The following is a 22,443-nucleotide window of genomic DNA, read 5'->3' as shown; positions in this document are numbered from 1 at the left end:
GTAAGTTGTGAGAACGGGCCAACATAAACAAATCTGCATAATATACCCGTTCACTCACTCTATATGTAAAGATATAGATGATATAGATACAAATATAGGTAGGCTTGGCTTTTCTTAGCACATAACCTGGCTTCCCTTTGTGCACAATTGTGTTTTTGTTGTTTTAGGATACACCATGTATTCCCCTGACTTTACTTTCAAAAAATGTGTTTTCCAGGGCTATATACACCTATGAGGATGACTCCGACAACCTGAAGCTGGCTGCCTCAGGAAGTGAGTATTCCACCCAAACACGCTGCTCTTGCCTCACCTTCCTGCTCCTGGGAAATCAAATGCTCTTTTGCTTCTTCAGCCCTGGCAGTTTGCAGTGTCTCATAAATTACCCCACCCCCACAAAAAAAACCTTTCTCCTTTCTTCAGTAAGCAGGAGACAAACCTCGCATTAGGGAATTAGGTGGCCGTGCCTTAGGACCATGCCCAGAAGGCTGAGGGAGCATTTTCAGCCTTATAATGTGTACCTTCCCCATCCGGAAAAGACAAAAGGGGTCAGGGACGAGAATGTGTCCCACTTATGTGCTTCTGTCTTTCCCCAGCTGGTGGCCTGCAAGAGCTCTCCAGCCACTTTGAGAATCAGAAGGTGATGTATGGATTCTGCAGCGTCAAGGACCCACAGGCCACCCTGCCTAAATATGTTCTTGTCAACTGGGTAAGTCTGTTTCCAAAGGGAACAGGGAACAGTAGTCTACAGAAGGGTTTTTTTTATTTTTTACCAGAAGTATCTTTTACTGTCGCTGCAGTCTGGGGGTGGGGAGGAGCCACACCGGATTAAATGTTCTCTTCTGGGCAGTTCTTACAGTTACAGGGTCTGCATCAGGCAACCTTATGGAGGCTAGGGTTGAAAATGTGCTCAGGTTGAATTTGTTGGTACTCAAGACTGTGACAAACTTTGGAAGGCTAGAGGCTGTGTCTCAACTTGAAGCAGGGTTGCCTGCTCTGGGTTGGGAAATACCTGGAGGTTTTGGGGATGGAGCCTGAGGAGAGCAGGATTTGGAGAGGGGAGGGACTTTAATGCCATAGAGTCCAATTGCCAAAGTGGCCATTCTCTCCAGGTGAACTGATCTCTGTCGCCTGGAGATCAGTTGTAACAGTGGGAGATTTCCTGTCACCACCTGGAGGTTGGCAACCCTAATTTAAAGGTCAAATCACATGACTTTTCTCACATTAAGGTAGTCTCAATGTGGGGAAGGATATATATGTGCCTCTTTATTTGTGAAGGAGGGCATTATTATTTATTTTTAGGGTTGCCAACCTCCAGGTACTAGCAGGAGATCTCCCACTATTACAACTGATCTCCAGCTGATAGAGATCAGTTAACCTGGTTCTAGAACCAGAAAATCTAGAAAAGAACCACAGGGACATATTCAGTTACATGATGACAGTGGCAAGAGTGGTTCTTGCAATGGTGTGGAAGCAAGAGGACATTCCGGAAATAGAGAAATGGCAACAAAAAATGTCAGAATATGCTGTGATGGCCAAATTAACCAGTATGCTGAGAGGAAGAATGATGAATGAATTTCAAAAGAACTGGAAGTGTTATTTTGAATATGCAAACTTGTAACTTTAAAACAAGACATCAGTATTGATATATGCCGGCTTTGAGAATAGAAGTATTGGTCTTGGAAAGATAGATAGTAAAAGTTGAGCGAAAATATGTTAAGGAGACAAATAAGACTATAGTAGAAATACTAGATAGATATTACAATTTGAAATATAAAACCTAGAAATTGGCAATTGGACTCTATGGCATTGAAGTCCCTCCCCTCACCAAACCCCGCCCTCCTCAGGCTACGCCCCAAAAACCTCCCGCTGATGGCAAAGAGGGACCTGGCAACCCTCTTTATTTTGCTGTGATGACATGGGCACATAAAATGTGGGGCTGGGAGCATAACAGAGTGACCCTTCTAGCAAAGTGCTTGCTGGACCTCCATATGTTTGATTGTACCGCCCTCTAGTGGAATTAGTTTTATTTTAGTCATTGCATTCATTCCAGAAACCGCTTGACTGTTCACACTTATTATTTGCTCCACCAATAACTTCTTTGCTTTGGCTTGGCCTGACTCCTATCTTTGCTCTAGTGAGAATCTTAAAACGATCCTTTAAGAAAAAAGGACTCTTTTGTCAGGAGTTTTCTTTGGTGTTTTTTTAATTGAACCATGGAAGTGTGCTGAAGATGCTTTACACGGTAAAAGAATTTACCAAAGTACTACACAGCAAAAGCAAAATAGGCAGCAGAAATTTTAAAAGCACATGAAAAAAATACAGAATAAAAGTGCAGGTCTGGTATCTAAGAATTCAGCAGGGGCCTGGACACTGTGGCTGTTTCCTGTTTCCAGATCTAAAATCCAGAGTGTTACATTTAAGATGAATTTCAGTGAGTTTGCATTGTGGTGGCCACCTATAAATTAAGTTCAGAGGGGCTACAACACCGTGGAGAGTGACCTGTTGGTCACACCTGTCCATGCTGCCCCACATTTCTCTGTGGTTGTGGACTGTGTGATAACTTCAGCCTGGATGTGACAGAGAAGGAAAGTGAGTTTGTAAGTAGCCACAGTTCCATAGATCTCTGAATCTCCCCTCAAGGGGGGGGGGGGCGGTCCCGTAGACAGCAGGACCTGCTGAAGAGAAGTAGTTGAAGATATACTCTGAGTGCTGGTTCCCACTTCTTCCAGGGGAAGACTAGGTATTAATGCTTTGGGGCTTGGGGTAAAGCTTGGGCAGGAGAGGGGAGGTATATCTCTCTCTGCTGGCATAATGGTAGGGCTGTTTTGCTGCAGCTGGTCCCAAATCACCGAATATTTGGTTGCGTTTACCCTCTGTCCTGGATTTCTTGTGTGCTGGTGCCATCTATGACTGTTGCATCACTTCCTGCTGCTATTGCAAAACACTAACAGTTCCCTTCTCTCGTTATTCTGAAACCTGACAGGTAGGAGAGGATGTAGCTGATGCCCGCAAGTGTGCCTGTGCCAGTCATGTGGCTAAGGTTGCTGAGTTCTTCCAGGTCAGTGGCAGACTTTGGGCAAGAGGATATGTAGATGCAAATGGGGGAGGCGGCTGCTGTTACACGCAAATGTCAGAGCAGCAGTTGAGTTACATCGTTTGGAAAGGGTGCTTGGGCTTTGTGGAAGAAGACAAACTGTTTCATGATTGGCATATTGATGAGGAGCTCTTGGGATCTGTGCCAGTCTGAGCAACCCTCTTCCTGGGTGGCTAGCTAAGTTCCTTGCACAAGAAGACATGCGCCTCAGTTTCTGTGAATGTCTGATTCAACAGGGTGTGGATGTAATTGTCAATGCTAGCAGTGTGGAAGACATCGATCCAGGAGCCATTGGGCAGCGGCTCTCCAATGGCCTGGCCCGCATCGCCAGCCCGGTGCTGCACCGCCTTCGCTTGCGTGAGGATGAAAACGCCCAGCCTGTGGTAATGCTCTCTGCTTTCTTTTCCTCAAGCCACCCTTGTGTACTCTTTGCCCTGCTTGGAGAACTAACAGAAAGAGTAGGAGGCCCACAGCTTGTGGGCTTTGGGATAAGTCAGCTTTGTTTTTAGAATGAGAAGGGCAGTGTGATGTTGCTGCATGGTCACAGGTGAACACCACAACCTTGCGGTAAGAAGTCTTCTATGAAGAATTTCTTGCCCATTACACCCATTATCTATCTATCTATCTATCTATCTATCTATCTATCTATCTATCTATCTATCTATCTATCTATCTATCTGTCTGTCTGTCTGTCTGTCTGTCTGTCTGTCTGTCTGTCTGTCTGTCTGTCTGTCTGTCTGTCTGTCTGTCTGTCTGCTTACCTGTTTACTTCATTTATATCCTGCCTTTCTCCCCAGTGGGGACCCAAAATGACTAACATCATTCTCATCTCCTCCATTTCATCCTCACAACAACCCTGTGAGGTAGGTTAGGCTGAGAGAGTATGATTGGCCCAAGGTCAGCCAGGGAGCTTCTGTGGTAGGGCAGGGATTTGAACTTCAGTCTCCCAGATCGTAGTCCAACAATCCATCCACTGCACCCCACTGGCTGAGAACACCAGTGAGAACAAGAAACCAGGCCATTCCACAGGGTCAATAAGTGTCTGTTGTCTGTAATATGTGGCCCTGTGCACACCCTGACTTGGCATCATCATTCCAGGGCACAACCTATCAAAAAACCGATGCAGCTGTGGAGATGAAACGACTCAACCGGGAACAATTCTGGGAGCAAGCCAAGGTAGGTGGCCTGTAGAGAGCACGACCTGGGGGCAAGACATTCAGGCACAAGACACTGTTGGGCTGTATCCACACATCCCCATCATTGTGCTATAGCAATCATTTGCAACTGAATCCTTTTGTCCCCATCAGAAAATGTAGTTGTGAACTATTGTTATAGCGCAATGTCTGAACATAAAGAGGTGGTGGGCTCTCCTTCTTTGGAGGTTTTTAAGCAGAGGCTAGATGGGCATCTGTCAGCAATTCTGTGAACTTAGGCAAATCATGAGAGGGAGGGCAGGAAGGGTTGTGTTAGTGTTTGGCTCTTGTGGCCCTTTTTTTACATGCCTAGGGTAATGCCAATAGCCACTTTGGGGCCAGGAAGTAATTTCCCCCCAGGTCAGGTTGGTCAGGGATCCTGGAGGATTTTTTTTTTTTTTTTGCCATCTTCTGGGCGTGGAGTAGGGGTCACTGGGTGTGTGTGTTGGGGGGAGGTAGTTGTGAATTTCCTGCATTGTGCGGGAGGTTGGACTAGATGACCCTGGTGGTCCCTTCCAACTCTATGATTCTATACACAGAGGATCCTAGCTTTCTTTGTCCTTGTGCCCTGTACTGTGGTGGCATGTTACTAGACAGGGTTGACATTGATAGTGTCTCTTTGTCTCTCATAGAAAGAGGAGGAGCTGCGCAAAGAGGAGGAACGGAAGAAGGCCATGGATGAGCGGCTGCGCTTTGAACAAGAGCGCATGGAGCAAGAGAGGCAGGAGCAGGAGGAGCGTGAGAAGCGCTACCGGGAGCGTGAGGAACAGATCGAGGAACACAGGCAAGGGGGGCAGCTTGGGTGTCTGGCAGTGGGGTGGTGGTGAAGGAGACATGGGAAACATAGTCAGGATTGAGTGGAATTCAGGCATGAGGGTATGATTGCTGATGCCAAGAGAGACAAATGTGGCATCATCTCATAGATTAGTGGCATCTTTGGGCCTGCTGCTCTCTAGTGGTGTCATATGTGCTGGGTCTGAAATATGATGATCTCCTGTCTCCTGCTACCCAGTCAGGGATGACAAAAGAATCAGGGTGCTTGCTTGTTCTATGTCATCTTTTGTTTGTTGGTTGTTTTGCCTTGAAAAAGATGCTTCCCCATTTCCTTGGGTCAGGCATCTCCTAGGACCCCATCTGTGTATTAAAGAGGTGCTATGACACTACTATAGATCCCCGTGGCACAGGGTGGTAAGCTGCAGTACTGCAGTCAAAAGCTCTGCTCACAACCTGAGTTCGATCCTGATGGAAGTTGGTTTTAGGTGGTCGGCTCAAGGTTGACTCAGCTTGCTGGGGGTAAAGTGTAGGATGACTGGAGAAAGCAACGGCAAACCACCCTGTAAACATAGTCTGCCTAGTAAATGTTGGGATGTGACGTCACCCCATGGGTCAGTAATGACCCGGTGCTTGCACAGGGGACTACCTTTACCTTTTTATGACACTACTGGTTTACAAGGATGCCCTTCTGCACTGGAAGAACTTTGGGTGGAGAAAGTGACCTTATTGGCCACACAGTGTTCCTTGTTATCCAGCCTATACAAAGGGCTATTCTATTACAACAGAATATTGTGTCTCCAGGACCAAGGTCACCCAGCAAGCTTCCATGGCAGAGTGGGGATTCCAACCCAGGACTCCCAGATCCTAGTCTGACACCTTAACCACCACTTCAGACTGGCTGCTGGTAATCTCCTGCCTGTATAGGTGGTAGGGGTTTGTATGTTCCCTGGTGCACTCTTGCTTCACACAGAGCAATAGTTAGTCCCCCGCAAGGCTTGATAAACACCCTGTGCAAACTGTGCACATTCTAGAATGCTTCCCATAATCCTCTGCAATGTACAGAGGCTTTGTGGCAGATGTGCAGGGTTCCTGGGCAGACAAGTTGGTTTAGAAAGGATTCCCTATAGCTGCAAAGTTTGAAGACTTTCTGGGTCAGTGGTGTGACTTGGCTTAGTCTTAGCATCCTTTCCCATTTAGATTTGTCCTCCTAATCAAATGATTCTGTCTCATTTTTCTGGGACGTTGCTGATACAGCGCTGTAATTTACATTCAGGTTTGTTCGCTTGTTGTTAAATGAAGGGAAGGTCAGCGCCTTTGATCATTGAAGCAGTAGTTTTCAAATGCCCTTTAAAAATTGGTTTGAAGATCCATCAAAAGGATAGACCTGATAGGTGCCGTGCCATTTACTTTGTATTTATTTGCGTAATTATCTGCATCTGTGTATGTGTAATTATCTGCCAGTATCCACTGAAGCTTTCATTATTTTGAATTTGTTTGGGGTAATATAGTCTATTTTTATTGCTTTTTAGGATTAAAGGGACTATTGTAGATCATAGGGGATCTGTGCGCACGTACTTGTGTGCAGGATGGCTAGTGGTAATTACTAAAAGATGACAATATTTATTAAGCGAACCATTTAAAGTAAACAGGAATGCTGGTGAATAAATGTAATGGGGGAAAGAGTAAGGGGGGTGAACCTAGCCTAGATGGGGCATTTAAACATACCCATTTTTTCTCGTTATCTGGTCGATATCTAAGGAAGTCAGGTGGCTGAATAAAATGTCATTTTTGGATGCAACAGAGGATTCTAGTTGAATATGAGCACTGTGTTAGGACAGGATGCCAATATGGAATGCCAGGATTAGTAATGAGAATAGCCTTGGTGAACCAGACATAATTGGTCTGCACACAACAAAGTAAAAATATAATAAAGATTGGCATGTAAAGCGTTGCATAATGGAAAGGAAAATCAAATGTAATGATTTAAAAACCAGAGACAGAAATGGGATATGATTCAAAATGTGATGTGCTTACAAAAATACAGAGATTTTTGGGACATTTGAAAAGAGTAGTTTCTCCAACCCAGGACACAATTGTTTTTGAATCACTGGTTAGACTGTAGCGAGAACATTGTTCAGCTTGGGGTCCCTGTAAAGAGAGATGTGGAGGAAATGTTAGAGAGGGCTTAAAGGAGGTCCATGAAAGCGATTCCCAGGTCAGGAAAGGAGATCTACAGGGGGGAAATGGAGCAAAACACACCGAGAGGCTGGACAAACACTTGTCAGGGATGCTCTAGGGTGACCCTGCATTAAGCAGGGGGTTGGACTAGATGGCCTGTATAGCCCCTTCCAACTCTGTGATTCTGTGAGACTTGATAACGAACACTGGAGACGATGCAAAAGCAACATCCAGGCACATAGACATTTGGAGTTAAGAAGTCAGGAGTCAGATTGTTCCTGGCTAACATAGAGCAAAAAATAAATAACACGAGCCAATCGAGCCAGCCTGCAGGTCTGCTTAAGCCCCAAGAGCTTAGAGCAGGGATATCTCAAGTCCTCTTCTTTGCCTCCCTCTCAGGAGAAAACAGCAGAGCCTGGAAGCAGAGGAGGCCAAGCAGCGGTTGAAGGAGCAGTCCATCTTTGTAAGTGATGCTTCAGGAGCTGGGGGAGGGTGGCCCCGCTGTGCTGCTGGCTCTCCCCCCCAGGATGGTTGTGACAGAGGTAGGAATGAAGCACCAAGGCTGGCCGGTGACGTTGTGAGCCCATCCTGCAGCTTCCCACAGAGCTCTTCCTTGCTGCAGCTGTGTGCTAGGTGTCAGGGAGAAGTAGGGTCTTCTGGTGTGGTCAAGGTGCCCTGGGGCTGACGCTGACCTCTCTCCCTAGGGGGAGCAGGAGGACGATGAAGACAGGCAGCAGCCCAAAAAGTCTGAGTCGGAGGTGGAGGTGAGTGCGGCCCCGGGGCACAGCATGCGTTGTGTAGGCAGCCGACCACCATGCACCCTACAGGGCTATTGCTGCATGAGGACTGTTGTTGTTGTGCAGAGTTTTGGCGGGGGGAGAGGGAGGGGAGAGGCTTCAGTTTGGTCACTGTTGTCCTGTGAATGAGCCGGTGTGTGGTGTCAAGAAGGAAGTCCGTGCTTAAAGGAGGGCTGGTTGTCAGTTGAGCCTCTCGGAAGCAAGATAGAGTCTGGGCTGTGTTTGTCTCTTCTACTTTGCTGTGCGTGTTTGGTTGTTGTTGTTTTTTGTCGGAAGCCAGTTTTGTGCTGCTGTCGCCATTTTGTATCACTGTGTGCCATTGCGGGGTGGTGGACGGGGTGGGGGGGCACACCGCTTATGTGTGTTGCGAGTACCACATCTTGTCACTCTTGCCCTGGCAGCTGCATGGGGAGGGGTTGGACTCTGTTTCTGACTGGGTCTCTGTACAATGAGTGGCCGTGCCACACCTGACGTTGCTCCCTCACCTCTTCCCTCACATATCCTGTCAGGAGGCGGCTGCCATAATTGCCCAGCGGCCCGAGAATCCCCGCGAGTTCTTCAGGCAGCAAGAGCGAGTGGCCTCGGCCAGTTCAGAGACACCCCCGCCCTTCAACAGAACAGGTAGGGGAGCGCACATCATCACATGTTGGGGCAGGAGGAGGAGCGCACATTTTCACTGAGAGCAGAGAAAGAGGGAAGGGGTCACAGGGAGCAATTGCGAGGCAACATGGTGCCAGACCTGGTTTTTGAGGTGGGAGGTGACTACCCGGGAGCAAGGAGATGACATCCAACAACCTCTGCTCTAAAGGGAGCGTGGACAGACTGGGCCTTAGAATAGGAAAGCAGCAAGAAAAGCCTAATCAAATGTTTATTTTGCTATTTATTTTGTTAACATGAATTAAACAATACAAAGTCCGTAAGCACAGGACTTGCCTAGAGAGCAGATTTGGCTTGACTGCCTTTGCTGTGTTTCGCTTTATTTCATAACCAACTCTTGGGACCCAGCTGGATGTGGCTTGGAATTTAGTTTGGGGGTTTTCTGTCACGATTTTCAGAATCAATTTTAGTAATTAGAATCTCCAGAATAATGACCGTGCTACCATATTCTGGCGAATGATACAGCCTTTACCTTTGGGTCCCACCAGGTTGTTTTCTAACTGGTGTTGGTTAGAAAGAGGAGGCAGGGCTGTTCTTGGGCATTGGGTGCCGCTACTGCTGCAGGAGGGTTTGGGTGCCTTTGCTATGGATCAAGCTTAATAAAGGCTGGGTTTCAAAGGTAGTGGCATCTGTCTGTAGGGAAGAGAAGGGCTGCTGCACTGCATTTCACCATTTGAAAGTGTAAGGGAGAAAGCAGATGGCCATTTATCATATAGTCGCCGATTGAAAATGTTCCAGTCTTGGTTAAAACTGTTCTGGAGTCATCTCCACAAGCAGCTTCATATCAGCTGGGGCCTACTTTTTTAAAAAACAAAAATTAATGCATCAATTTTAATAATTCCTTGTATTTTATTGCTTTCTGTTCTATTATAATTGATGCATTTTTTAGTTTAGTATTTATTTTGCTATTTTTTCATTTTGGTTGGTTTTTTTCAACCTCCTTGTTACCTCATTCACTCTTGGATTGGGTCCCCTCACCCTTTTTTTTTCTCTTGGAGCTGGAGCTTACAGATAGATCATTGGCTCCCCAGGTGAAATGTACTCAAATGATGACCCCGTTGCAAGTGGCCGTCCCTTTTTGCTCTCGTTTATATCCCAGTGTGTAGGCGGTTCTGTGACCTAGGCAGTGGGAGCCCGCCATGTCCCCCCCCCCCCTCTAGCCAGTCCTGGAGAGGAAATGATGTAATAGCAGTCTTCTTGTACCACTGGATGCACACACAGCTGTTTAAGAAAGGGTGCAATCAAGACTGACCTGGTCCCCTTGGCAGGAGTGAGGACATGTGGAAAAGGGCAGCAGGAATTGGTCAGTAAAGGAAGGGCAGGGAATTCAGGCGTACTGCTGGGGCCTGAATCATGTCAGATGGGCCTGTGACTGTGCGGGAGGTTTCATACCAAATGCACAGGGAGAATGAGGCAGCATGGGGTAGTGAGTCCCTCCTAACTTGTAGTTGCGGTGGGATGTGAAGGGCAGAGTTTTAATACGGCCCATCAGACCACTGGCTTTGTGAGAAGAATGAGGCCTATCACAGACCCTTAAGAGGCTACAGTTGTACAAGGTTGAGCTGGGGGACAGCGCAGGGTGCCCCACCTGCTAGAGAACTCCTTAGCATCTCTTTTCTTGCTTATTCTGGTGTCTTGGGCGGTTCGCTACTTCTGCCTCTGCCTGGGATGAGGACCATGCATGGTGGGGGTTGGGTTTTTGGCATAGCTTGGGTTGGCCCTCTTGGGGGCCAGATTGTCAATATCATACAAATGTCTGGCATGAGCCCATTTCCCAGCACCGCCTCTCTCTCCTCCTGCCTCTTAGCTTCCACTTCCCCCTCAACTCTCTTGCACTCCCCCTCCTTCCACGGACCACTCGAGCCCTTGGCACTGATACACTCTGGCCCCCACAGCCCCTAGATGCCGCATCCGTGACTCCCCTGCCCTGGCCTCCCTGCCGCGGATTCCTTCAGTTATCCTGACCTTGCTAGTGACCTGCACCCCCACATTCTTTCCCTGCCTCCCCAGCCCCAAAGCGGGCAATGAATGCCCACTGGCATGAGAGGGGGGGCGGGTGATGTGGGCAGCTGGAGGGGAGACTGACCATTCTCTTCTGCTTTTTCTGTCTCCGTCCGTCTGTCTGTCTTTCTCTCAGCAGGTCGTCTGCACTGTCCTTTCATAAAGACACCTGACAGTGGGCCTTCCTCCTCCTCTTCCTCCTCCTCCCCTCCACGGACTCCCTTCCCCTATATCACTTGCCACCGTACACCAAACCTCTCCTCCTTTTTCCCATGTAGGTAGCCAGGCCCAGGCCGGGCTTGGGGGAGTTGGTTTGGGGAGGCTGCTGCTTAAGGGGTCTTGCCCCACCCCTGGGCCTTTTGTCCACTTCCCCCCCCCCACCGCACACTGCAGGCCCCTCTGAAAGGAGGGGCTAGAGCCCAAGAAGCTGGCCACAGGGACTGGGACCAGGGAAGACTCAGGGCTCTGGTGCTCTTTCATGGCTCCCTTCAGGACAGAGCATAGCCCCAGCTGAGAGCTGTGGAGCCGGGGTTATCAGGCACCTTTCATTACACACCAGCACCTACGACCCTCAGGAGGGTTGGCTTTGTATGATAAGGATGCGTCTCTTCCTTCCCTCCCTTGCCCCACTCACTCACAAACATCTTGATGGGAGGCTGCTCTAGGAACACCTCCTCATTAGCAGCCAGGCCCCAAATCTGAGCACCGGATTGAAGCCCAGCTATGGATGACTCAAGGGAGTAGAGCCTTCACTATAAGCCGCGGTTAGGAGGCCTAATCTCCTGGGCAGCTCCTTGTTAGGAAAGGGGGGCCTAGGCGCCTGGACATATGCAGGCAGAAGGTGAATAGCATCTAAATGCCCCTGGTGGCTGGGCTTGTGTCTATGCGCAGCCGGGCATGCAGCAGTAGTGAGAGTGGGGTGTAGCTCTAAATAGGGTGGGGAAAGGGGCTGGAAGCACCAGTGTGGGGCAGGGGCAGGCCTGACTGGGCAAAGCTGTCCTCTATCCAAATGTGGGGGTTGTTCTCTCAGGCAGTGGAGGGGGGGCAGGGGGGACGATCCAATACTTTCAAGTGTTGTTTGGTATCGGGGAGAAGCGCATCCACTCCTCTGCATTTTCTGCCTCTGTGTTTTGGGCTGTGTGTCCCAAATAGCACAACATGACGTTAGGCCAGTCTCTCCAGAGGGAGCAGAGAGGGGTTTTATTTATTATTTGGTTTGTATCCTGCTCTTTTTCCCCCTGGCCAAGGCCGGGCTCAGGGCAGCTAACATTATCAAAAACAACATACGATATAATATAACCATTGTATACAATAAGCCTTTAAAATATTAAAAACCAATTCCCATTTGTTAATCAACTGAATAATTAAAACAAGTGGCGCTCATCGCAAGAGCATAGAGCCACAGTGGGCCTGGAGGAACAATCAGGGCTCCTGATTTGAGTTGGTAACAGCATGGGGGTGGGGTGGGGGGTAGGGAGGCCAGCTCTGATGATAGACTGTTGCTGCCCTCAACTGTAGGTCTGACAGAATAACTCCGTCTTACAGGCCCTGCAAAATTCTTCTAAGGTCCCACAGGGCCCTGATCTCACTGGAAAGGGAATTCCACCAGGCTGGGGCCAGGGCTGAAAAAGCCCTGGCCCTAATGGTGGACAGCCGGACACTCTTTGGGTTGAATTTGTTCCGTTTTCCAGCATGGCTATTGATGAAAGCAAGGGAAGGTAATCCGTGTGGTGCATCCTGCTATGGTCTGTAGACTGGCTTGATACAGATGTGCAGCTAAGTTGGAAGACCTCATGCCAAAAGAACAGCTGCTGTTTTCAAATGAAGTTACCGTGTCCTTTGTGTACGGTCTCTGAGGGTGCGGCCTCGGGCTTCTTGGCTCCCCCTTGAGTGTCTGCCTGACTCGTTCACAGGCAGCCAGACGGACACACACAGAAAAGTATCTGCCTCCGCCAGCAGCCCCTGCGACTCCAGTACAGCCTCAACGCCTGTGGGCGAGCAGATTGAGCGTGCCCTGGATGAGGTAACGCATCAGGATGCTTTGAAAGGTAGGTACGGCAGCCCCATCGCCCGCTTCTCAAACCCTTTGTTGTCCTTGTCCCACCCGATAGGTCATGGCTGGATAATCAAACTGGCTCTTCCTGTCAGTACTTCAAGCCATGGATTCCTTTGACGGTGCGTGAGGCCCAACACCCACAGTTCTCTTCCTCCCTGTTGCAGATTCCTCCAGCCCAAGCAGTGAGGAGACAGCAGTGGCACCTGCTACAAACTGGGCTCCTCCCAGTGTGGAGCAACCAGGGGAGAAGGCAGAAGAGCCCCCTGGGGTGTCAGCCTGGCCAGAAGCTGACTGGACAGAGCCTCATCAAAGCGGGACAGGCCCCGCGGAAGAGCAGGTGTTCCCAGAGTCCAAAGAGGAGCCTCTGTTCCCCGAAGCCCTGCCTCTCAAGGAAGAGCCTTTCTTCCCAGCAGCCCCACTGCCCATGCCGAACGAAGGGGCGCTAGATCTGGGGGAGGCCTTTGGGTTTTCCCAGCCACCGGCTCCCCTGTCAGAAAACCTCCTTGACCTGTGGCAGAATGACAGTGCTGTCCCGGAGCCCACCCAGCCTGATGCCTGGCCGATCCAGGGGGGTGGGCCCCCCACTCCTGCCCCGTGGGACCTTCATGACGGGCCTCCCGCAGCCGCCCCCATGCTGGTTGAGGTGGATGCCCCCCCAGAGGCACCGGAGCCCCCAGCCTCCGCAGGCCTCACCGACGATAACCTGCTGAACTTCAATGACCTGCCTGAGCCTCCCGCCACCTTTTGCGACGCTGAGCAGGATGAAGAGCCAGCCAGCATCATCGCCATTGAAGGGCTGCACCAGATGACGCTGAGCTACCAGCATGCCCTGCAGGAAGCCTCGGGGGTGCACCCGGGGACCCAGCTGCTCACCAATGGAGAGACCGCCCAGAAGGAAAGCACGCAGGTGAGAAGGCTTCCCAAGAGTATAGGGCCCAGAACACTTGATCCATGGCCCCCTGCAGCAGAGTCAACCCCAGCCTGTCATCTTGCTGTGCAGATAAAACTCCTCCCTCCTCCTTACAACACCACTAGAATATGAATGGCCAAACTTATCTCCTTTCCTACCAAACCCCACCCCCCAAAAGGACTTGATGTAGCCATGAAGGCTCCCAAACCGCCTTGAACATATGAAGCTGCCTTATATTGAATCAGACTCTTGGTCCATCAAAGTCAGTATTGTCTACTCAGACCGGCAGAGGCTCTCCAGGGTCTCAGGCAGAGAAAGGTCTTTCACATCACCTACTTGCCTACTCCCTTTAACTGGAGATGCTGGGGATTGGACCTGGGACCTTCTGCATTCCAAGCAGATGCTCTACCACTGAGCCACGGCCCCTCCTAAGCCTCCTTCTAAGATAGCCGCCTTCTAAGGCTATCTGTGTTTAACTTATATGGATCGATTAATTATACGTTAACTACCCTGTAATACAGGAGAGGGTATGAAAGGGACAAGTCCCTCCACTCCATTCTGTATCTGTGAGTTACATGGGTGGGTGGCTGGCTTAGGCTGGCTCATCTGTACCAACAAATGGGGTGACAGTTGCTCTGGATTAACTGATGGGGAGCTAAAGGCAGGGAGCATCTCCCAAAGCCCACCATGTGCCATTGCGTTTGCCTTTTGTCTCCTTCCCCAGACCAGTGAAGGTTATTTCAGCCAATCACAAGATGAAGACTTCAACCAATCGGAAGAGCCTTCTGCTAAAGCTCCTCCGCCAGTGTTCTACAACAAGCCCCCAGGTAAGGCCAGGGATCAGCAGGTGGAAGAATAATAGTGGGCGCCACGCTTGCCATGTCGTCAAAGGTGCTGCCCCCCTTGGCACCCAGCTCTTCTGGGGAACCCTGGGAGCGCTGGCTTTGGGAAAGAAACTTTTTGGACCTCCCCATTCCGAAAGCCGGCCCAGACAAACTTACTGTGCTGGCCCCCTTACTCGGGACTAATGTGTTTGGTCTCGCCCTCAGAGATCGATATCACCTGTTGGGATGCTGATCCAGTGCCAGAAGAGGAGGAGAGCTTCGGGGGCAACGTTTAAGAGCCGCTCCCGTGCCCAGCTCCTGTATCCTGCACCTCGCAAGCCCAGCGTGTGCAAGGCTGGGGCAGCCGCAGTGAGGGCCTGGTGCCTGCTTGCTCTGTATTGTAGCCCTGCGGTCCCAAAGGCCTCAGATTGTACCCCAGATAGCCAGATAGGATGTTCTCCGTGGTCCTCCGGGGTAACTTTTCCAGCGCGCGCTCTCTTTCTCTCTCTCTTCTCTTTCTCTCTCTCTCTTTTTCTAATGTTGTCAATAGGAAACGTGTAAATCTGCCTGGTCCCCTCTTTGTTGGTAGCTTCCTCGCAGCCCCCTTAACACTTCCCGATTGCCTCTGCCTGTTGGGTTTTTTTTTTCTGTCCTCCCCCCCCCAATGCCATTGATGCCATGTGGGTTCATCTCCTGCGTGCGCTGCTCTTGGGGAGGTGGATGAGGAGGGGGCCCTTCCTCCTCTCAGAAGACTCTGCCTAGAGCTTTGAATATTTTGCACGGATTTAAAATAAAAAAAATATGGCAATAAAAATGGCCCTCTGTGGGCGAGGCTCTGGCACCCCTTCCCCTGCCTTCTCCATTTGGTCCCAAACACGGCCAGTGCCCAGGGACGCGAGGAGGGCCCTGTAGACCTTGGGGCTCCCCCAGCAGTGAGCGGCAAAGAACTTGGTCCCGCCACCGTTTGGCTACACAGCCCTGCCTGTGTTGGAGAGCAAGCCCACTCCAGACCCTTCTCCTGAGGCCTGTCTTTGCCCTGGGAGCCTGGGACAAGGGGAGACTCTGGGTGGACCCCCCCTCTTTCCCCCCACCCCCTCTTTCCTCTTCCATTCCATGCTTGGTTTCCTTTCTCTCACGTACAGTAACTGTTTTTTTGAAAGCACAACTTCTGTAACAGCAATGTGCTTATGTATGTTAATAAATAAATTGATTCCAAGCAGGGCAGCTGGCTTTGCAGCACTGGGTGCTTTTTCAGAGAACAGTGAAGGGACACAGTCTGGGTTTGTTTTTTCTGGGTTATGACAAGAGTGGGTTGTTTCCCCGCAGTGCTCCAAAAGCAAAGAAGTTGTGGTCTGTTAATTGCTCCCTGCCCTGGAGTTTTGTGCTTGGCACCAAAATTACAGACTCTGTACCAGTAAAGCCCCAATTCCTGGGTGTCTCGGCTGTTCCCAATTTTGAAGCCAGGCCATGGGAGTGGTGGGTGGATTCTGCAGAAAAGACTCACACCCTGCCTCCTCCTGCTTTTTATATTTATACCCCACTTTTCTCCCTAATGAGTACCCTTGTAGAGACGATTTTGCTCTGCAGCCACAACAGTTAAGAAATGTATTTCGCAGTGGGGGGTGGGATATAAAATCTGAGTTTTCAGATTTTGTGTTGCAAGCAGAAGGGAACACACATGAATGGTTGTGAACATCCATATTTAGTCAGTCGAAGGCCCTGGATTAACCAAAAGACCAGGATGGAGAAAGGGACGCTAGGGGGCGCTAGGAACAAAGGAATGCCTTCCTGGGGACACGCAGTCATTGGCAGGCAATGGGAACCATGAGCAGTTGGCTGTGGGAGGGAATGGCTTCGGCGTGGAATTGCTTCACTCCCTGCTGCAGTATGCGAGGAAGAACAGCGCACACATTTTTTCCTTGCGCAACAAACTCATCGACCACCCAGTACCAGGTTTGTAATAAATCAGGTTCCACAAACTTTATTATTGTCAAAATGTAACAAACAAAAAATAGGAAACAAAGTTTAGGCCAAGCCGGAGGCCCCCTTGCAGTCAGCACCAACAGAGCCTGTAGAGGGCCCAGAAAAAAGGGGGAGCGGGCGAGACGGGGAGACCAGCCCCAATCTCACCCCAGCTGGGAGGTCAATAGCAACCGTGGAGGCCTGGGCAGGGCTGGAAGGCTTGGGCAAAGGGGCTTGTCGCTCCTACAGCCCAGGGGGACAACGGGCTGCCAGGATCCAGCTTCTGTGCAAGCAGCCACAGTCCCACGCAGTGGTGTCTGGCACACCTGGCGTATCAGACTGCCGTAGTCCTGCCAAACAAAGGCATAGAGACAGGCAGGTGCCAGGGCCCGGGCTCGTAGCTGTCTCTGGTGCTGAGTTCTGAGTCTGTCCAGCTCGGGAAGATGCGCTGCGAATGCTCCGACTCCAGGTAGATATTGGCGCAGGTGGGGCCCCGGCCGGTTGAGCTGGGCAGGTGAAGGGCTGAGCCGTAGCCTCGGTCCAGGAAGAGGGGCTTGTAGCTGGGCGGCTGCTCTTGCTTCTCCGGCTGCTCGTGGCTCAGGAAGGGAGCGTTGATCTTGCGGTACAAGCCCCGGGTGTCCGTCAGCACTTCGCTGTAAGGCGGCGGGGGCTCGGCCATCAGCACTGCTTCCTCGTAGCAAGGGGGCTTGGACGGATCAGGCTCTGCAAGCAAAACAATCACAGCAAATTGAGTGTAGGGAGCTGCTTAGGGAGGCCAGGAATTCTTACTCCGTGAGCCCTGCTGAGCCCAGGTAACATCCATCTCTACCTTGTGATAAGAAAATAAGAGCTAGCCTCTCCCAAGCCAAGTGAGACACGACACTCACATGCCTTTTTTGTGTGCCTGGCCCAAGGACCAGCAACACCGAGCGAGCCACATGCAGCAGGTTAAACTAACACAATCACAGGCTGGAGGTACTGGGGCTACATCCCTCTGAAATGGGAGTCTGCAGGGCAGCAGCTTATCTAGTCAGCAGCTACCTTGCCGCCTTCTTAAGAGAAGCATGTGGACTCTCTGCCCATCACTAGGTGCAAGAGCTGCTATAATCCTTTAAGCAATTAATGGTCCCTCCCAGCTCAGTGCTAAAGAAGTTGACGCTCCAGAGGACCTAGATGGATAATAGCTTAATGATTGCAGATCTTTCAGTGGAGCTGCCCCAGTGTCCAGTAAACACATCCACAGGTCTTGGTCCCTCCCCAGAACAGCCCTCCGACCAGCTGCTCTGCCCCAGAGTGCTAAAACCTCCTCCTTTGCCCTTACCATGCCTGCAGCTCCAGGGCCTTGGGGGTGGGAGGTGGGGGCGATGCGGCTCAATGCGGATCCGGTGGGGCATAGCAATGCCCGGCGAGTTTCTCATGTAACCGCCTCCGTAGGCGGGGCCCCCATAGGCGGGGCCCCCATAGCCCTCATAGTGCAGAGGTTCCATCTCCAGGGTGCGCAGGTGCTGCTCCCGCAGCCGCTCCTCTTGCCGCCGTTTCATGCGCCTCCGCAGGTAGCTGCAGAAGCAACACAGCAATACAATGAGCCCCCAGATCAGCCAGAAGCCAGCAAAGCAGGTGAGGAAGGTGTAGGTGCCGTGGGACATCACCATCTTCACGCCTAGGGAATGGTGAAGGGCCCTTAGAAGTTTGGAAGCGAGGATCTTCAGCTCCGGCTGGGTGGGAACCCCCCTCTCTCGGATCTTCTGCAAGAGGCGGGAAAGGCTTAGTCCTGCCGGTGGACTGGTCTCCGTCTCCCTCGCCGCCCAGTCATGTTGATTCGCTCCCTGTGATCTCCTCGAATGGACTGTCTCGCCTTTTGCAAAAATGGGGCACAGAACCCTCTCTTAGCCACACTACAATCCAGGTACCATCCTTGGCATTTTTTGTTAATCGAGGCAGGGGGAACCGTGAGGCGAGGCCCCACGTGCTGCGGCGCCGCAGCCCGCTCCAGTCACGCAGCCTCCTGCACGCTCTCTGCAGCCGTTGCCATGGAATTGCTTCACTGGATGGATGCAAGAACCAACTTGGGTCTTTCACAGAGAGGGGGGAGTTCTTGCCCCTAAAGGCGCCCAGTGGAGGACAGGAGGGCGCTGGGAAGGCTGGTGGGCACGGCCTGCGCTCTCTTCTCGGAAGGGCAGAGTTCTTGGGTACTTGGGGTGGCACGACCAGTAACACCAGCACCCAGCCCAACTTCTTCCCATCGCTGGGTCAGGGCATTTGGGGACCCACGGCAGTACTGACAGGAATTCTCTCTCTGTAAACAGATAAGACAATGCCATTCAGCGTATGAGGGACACGGCTGTGTCTTAACCCCTTCCTCTCGGTTTACACTAGCGAGAGTGAAAGTTCACGAGGGGGACCACAGTCACGCCTTAGCTGCCAACGTTAGTGCTTAAACCCTAGCCCCTTAAACAGGTGGTAGGCTAACCCCCGGGGGAAACTTCTTGTTCATTGCTCAGCTTGGGAATACAATGTTCATACAGCCCTCTGACCAAGCATCCTTGTTGCTATGGCAATACAAACCACCACCTACCAGATGGGTGTGTGCAGACAGGCATCCAATGACATGTACCCACAGTGCTGCCCACACACCCACGCTCACATGTACTCACACGCATGCATGCACGGAGCACACACAAAACCGGCATGCGGTCTTCCCATTCTTCACAGAGATTCCAGCTAAGCCCAGGGTCCCACTGCCCTAGCTGTTTCCATCCAGATGACTGCCTCGTATCAGTAGCGCATCCAGAATCTGGATATGCAACTGTCCTTCCAGGAAAGCTGGGCCTAATAAAACATCGAGATCTCCCCCCCCCCAAAAAAAAAACCCAGTTCTGCAGCAAAGGGAGGTCGGCACAGTCACATAGCACTGCCTCCCGCTCCCTCCGGATGGACCTGACAGCCCACTGTGCTCATCTGCTCCAGCAACCGTCGCCACAGAAGTCTGCTACCCACACACTTCGCAGCCTCACCCCTCCAGAGCCTGCTCTCCACATGGCACATCAGATACTTGCCAAGCTGCGCTCAGCTCCGTTTTGACTTTCCTTAGCAGGGAACCAAATTTCTGACCACCAGCCTCTTTCAGCAGCATGTGGGGTAACTATTCTTCTTCCAATTGCAAGCCACAATCTCACTGTAACATTTTATTGCAGGTGCATGAATTACCAGCATACCCTAAATAGTGTGACAGGTTATGAGCCTCTGCAGGCTTTGTATGTGGGATGGCCTTTGATGAACATTTGACAGCATGGCCTGAGCTGTCCAAGATTTAACAGTAGCTGATTACACCAGATGAAAATAACCCCCTACTGACAAACTCTATAACTAGAATACAAGCAACCTCTCTTGCAAAACCAGTCCACTTCCAAAACATCTGGGTTCACCGAGAGATCAACTATGTCTAAAGTGAAGCATTCCCACTTTAAGAACTCTTTATTAATTAGGCTAAGCAACTTCCTGTCCATCAGAGTGTAAACCAGTCACTGAAACTGCATGGGCAGGAAGACTTGGGACTTGTGTGATCTACTAGAATCCCTGAGGTCCACTGGTGGGTATTTTAAATTTACAAAGCAAATGCCACGCCCTCAGTTACAGCACAATTAGTTTGTGAAACAATGTGATCCTGAGCATGTCTTGCTTCAGACTGTAAAAAGAAAAAGCCTTGTTCAATCAGAGCAAGGTCTGTTTAATCTAGTATTCTTTGCACAAAGAAGGCACCAGGTGGAGGATGGGCTCACCTGCCATCTCAGAGGGAGGGGCAAATCACACAGGAAGAGCCAATCTATATCCAATTAGAAGATGCAACCACAGCAACTGGTCCAAATGAGAACATTTCTTGGACCTACATGACCTCAGACAGGTGTATTTGGTCATTCACAGTGGCCCTATCATTAAAAAGTGGTGCATTTGAACTGAATGTTTACTATCTGTGTGGTTTTCCTCTGAGTCTTCTGTCTCCTTTGAATAAGGTGGCAAAAGTACTTCAGTCTGAGTCATCATTAGAAGAAGAGTTGGTTTTTATATGCTGACTTTCTCTACCACTTAAGGAAGAATCAATCTGGCTTCCAATCACCTTCCTTTCCCCTCCCCACAACAGACACCCTGTGAGGTAGGTGGGGCTGAGAGAGCTCTAAGAGAGCTGTGACTAACCTAAGTTCACCCAGCTGGCTTCATGTGTAGAAGTGGGGAAACCAACCCAGTTCACCAGATTAGCATCTGCCGCTCATTAGGGTTAACATGAACAATTGCTTTCTATGCATTGATCAGGTGCTTTTGTTAATGTATTAGAATTGTGAACATTAGATATAGTCATTACAAGCTACAGGGAAAGAAAAAATGGATTAGGTGTGGGGTGGGTCGTGTGGAGCAGAATCTGGAGCAGAATCGTCAGTATACATAACTAAGTCGATCCTTCTTTGAACACACTTCCCAATAACTGGTTCTATCCAGGAAGTATCAATGAAGCAAAACAAGGAGGAACATTTGATGCCAATATGGCAGGGACAGGGGAATCACAACTATAGATACTCAAGACTTTAGACAAATGTTTTTCTTCTTTGCAAAATCTATTCATAAATAGATCCCTTTCCTACAAGGAACTTCAAGAATTCAGAAAGAAAGAGGCCATCATTCAATTGCCATAAGGTAAATGCTACAGCATGGGGTGTAAGTCCTCTGCAATAGTACTTCCACAAGCATGGCTCCAGTGGGCACACAATCAATTTTTTAAAAAGCATGTTTCTAGCCCTCATGACTGAAGACAGGTCTGCAAGCATGTGGCTAATGCCCAGTGCAATCTCACAAAACCAGATTCAGATTTTCAGGAAGAAAAGCTTCAGAGCCCTACACAGCACTTTATACAATGAGAACAGCCTTATGTAAGATTAGCAAATAGTAAAAATAACATTAATGAACTAAGCAATAGATAACTTACTGCCCATTAAGGGAACCTCAATACCTGCTGCGTGTTTCACCCTGCCTAATGGCAGGGCCAGCCCTCATAATTTTCACAGCATACAAAGCACACACTCACACAAATCAGCTTTTCTTGCACATAATCTGACTCCCCCCCCCCTTTAGAGCAGGGTACAGAATAGGACTGAATTCACTTCCTAGAAGCAGAGTACAGAGAATTCCAAGGCAAAGACAAGGCTGCCATCCCCGTCCTCCATATGGAACAACCTTGACTTTGTAAGTTTGTTGGCTGCAGCCCAAGAATAAAAGATCACGAAGCTCCTTAAGTCTTCCTGAATATACTGCAGTACATGGGAACAGCACAATCCAACTAACAGCGCCTAGAATACGAACTCCATACTGACTAACAGGGCAAATACCAAACTACGGTCATTCCCAAGCCAACAACAGAATCCTTACTGACTCACAATCTTTAGCACGGCACTGCTCTGGAATATTGATGGCATGGAGTTCCCAGCTTGCTGGGGGTAAAGAGTAGACGACTGGGGAAGGCAACGGCAAACCACCCCATAAGCATAGTCTGCCTAGTAAACACCATGATGTGATTTCACCCCATGGGTCAGTAATGACCCAGTGCTTGCACAAAGGACTACCTTTACTTTTAAGGCACCTTGGCTAGTCCAATCTTGTCAGATCTTGGAAGCTAAGCAGGGCTGGCCCTGATTGCCATTCGGAAGGGAGACCACCAAGGAATACCAGGGTCACTATGCAGAGGCAGGCAACATAAACCATGTCTGAATGTTTCTTGCACTGAAAACTCTACCACTTACCTACCACTTACCAAGGCCAGGCAGAAACACCAACAGTTTCTACATGGAAGCATATCTAGTTCACACGAGTAGTCCTTCCAAAAAGAGAGGCAGAATTCTTCTGAACCCAACTCATATATACAGGCAGGCAGCATTGAAGCCAGCCCACTGTTCCACAGGCTGTCCCAGTCACCTAGTGCTTTACATTTAATGTCCTTGGGGTGTTTTTTTT

The 22,443-nt window shown here is 50.0% G+C and overlaps 2 protein-coding genes across 2 annotated transcripts in view; one reads left to right on the top strand and one right to left on the bottom strand.

The window, feature by feature from the left end:
• Window positions 1–15,174, top strand: part of DBN1 (drebrin 1) — a 35,467-nt gene extending 20,293 nt beyond the window's left edge. The window contains exons 2-15 of the mRNA XM_056856023.1: window positions 218–273; window positions 594–706; window positions 2,984–3,058; window positions 3,331–3,477; window positions 4,193–4,270; window positions 4,920–5,071; window positions 7,639–7,702; window positions 7,944–8,003; window positions 8,546–8,657; window positions 10,831–10,968; window positions 12,608–12,742; window positions 12,915–13,657; window positions 14,385–14,487; window positions 14,710–15,174. Of these exons, the coding sequence (XP_056712001.1) occupies window positions 218–273; window positions 594–706; window positions 2,984–3,058; window positions 3,331–3,477; window positions 4,193–4,270; window positions 4,920–5,071; window positions 7,639–7,702; window positions 7,944–8,003; window positions 8,546–8,657; window positions 10,831–10,968; window positions 12,608–12,742; window positions 12,915–13,657; window positions 14,385–14,487; window positions 14,710–14,780 (2,047 nt within the window). The 3' untranslated portion in view covers window positions 14,781–15,174. The remainder of the gene's footprint in view (window positions 1–217; window positions 274–593; window positions 707–2,983; window positions 3,059–3,330; window positions 3,478–4,192; window positions 4,271–4,919; window positions 5,072–7,638; window positions 7,703–7,943; window positions 8,004–8,545; window positions 8,658–10,830; window positions 10,969–12,607; window positions 12,743–12,914; window positions 13,658–14,384; window positions 14,488–14,709) is intronic.
• A 1,606-nt stretch (window positions 15,175–16,780) lies between these two features.
• Window positions 16,781–18,163, bottom strand: PRR7 (proline rich 7, synaptic). The gene is made up of 2 exons (XM_056862001.1): window positions 17,768–18,163; window positions 16,781–17,169 (listed from the first exon to the last, which is right to left on the bottom strand). The coding sequence occupies exons 1-2, from the start codon at window positions 18,096–18,098 to the stop codon at window positions 16,781–16,783; spliced, it is 720 nt and encodes a 239-aa protein (XP_056717979.1). The 5' UTR covers window positions 18,099–18,163.
• Between the last annotated feature and the right edge of the window lie 4,280 nt (window positions 18,164–22,443).

The sequence above is a fragment of the Euleptes europaea genome, chromosome 1 (assembly GCF_029931775.1).
Source record: "Euleptes europaea isolate rEulEur1 chromosome 1, rEulEur1.hap1, whole genome shotgun sequence".
Classification (NCBI taxonomy): Eukaryota; Metazoa; Chordata; class Lepidosauria; order Squamata; family Sphaerodactylidae; genus Euleptes; species Euleptes europaea.
The sequence above is the reverse complement of the archived record's forward strand: the minus strand, read 5'-3'. Positions and strand labels throughout refer to the sequence as shown.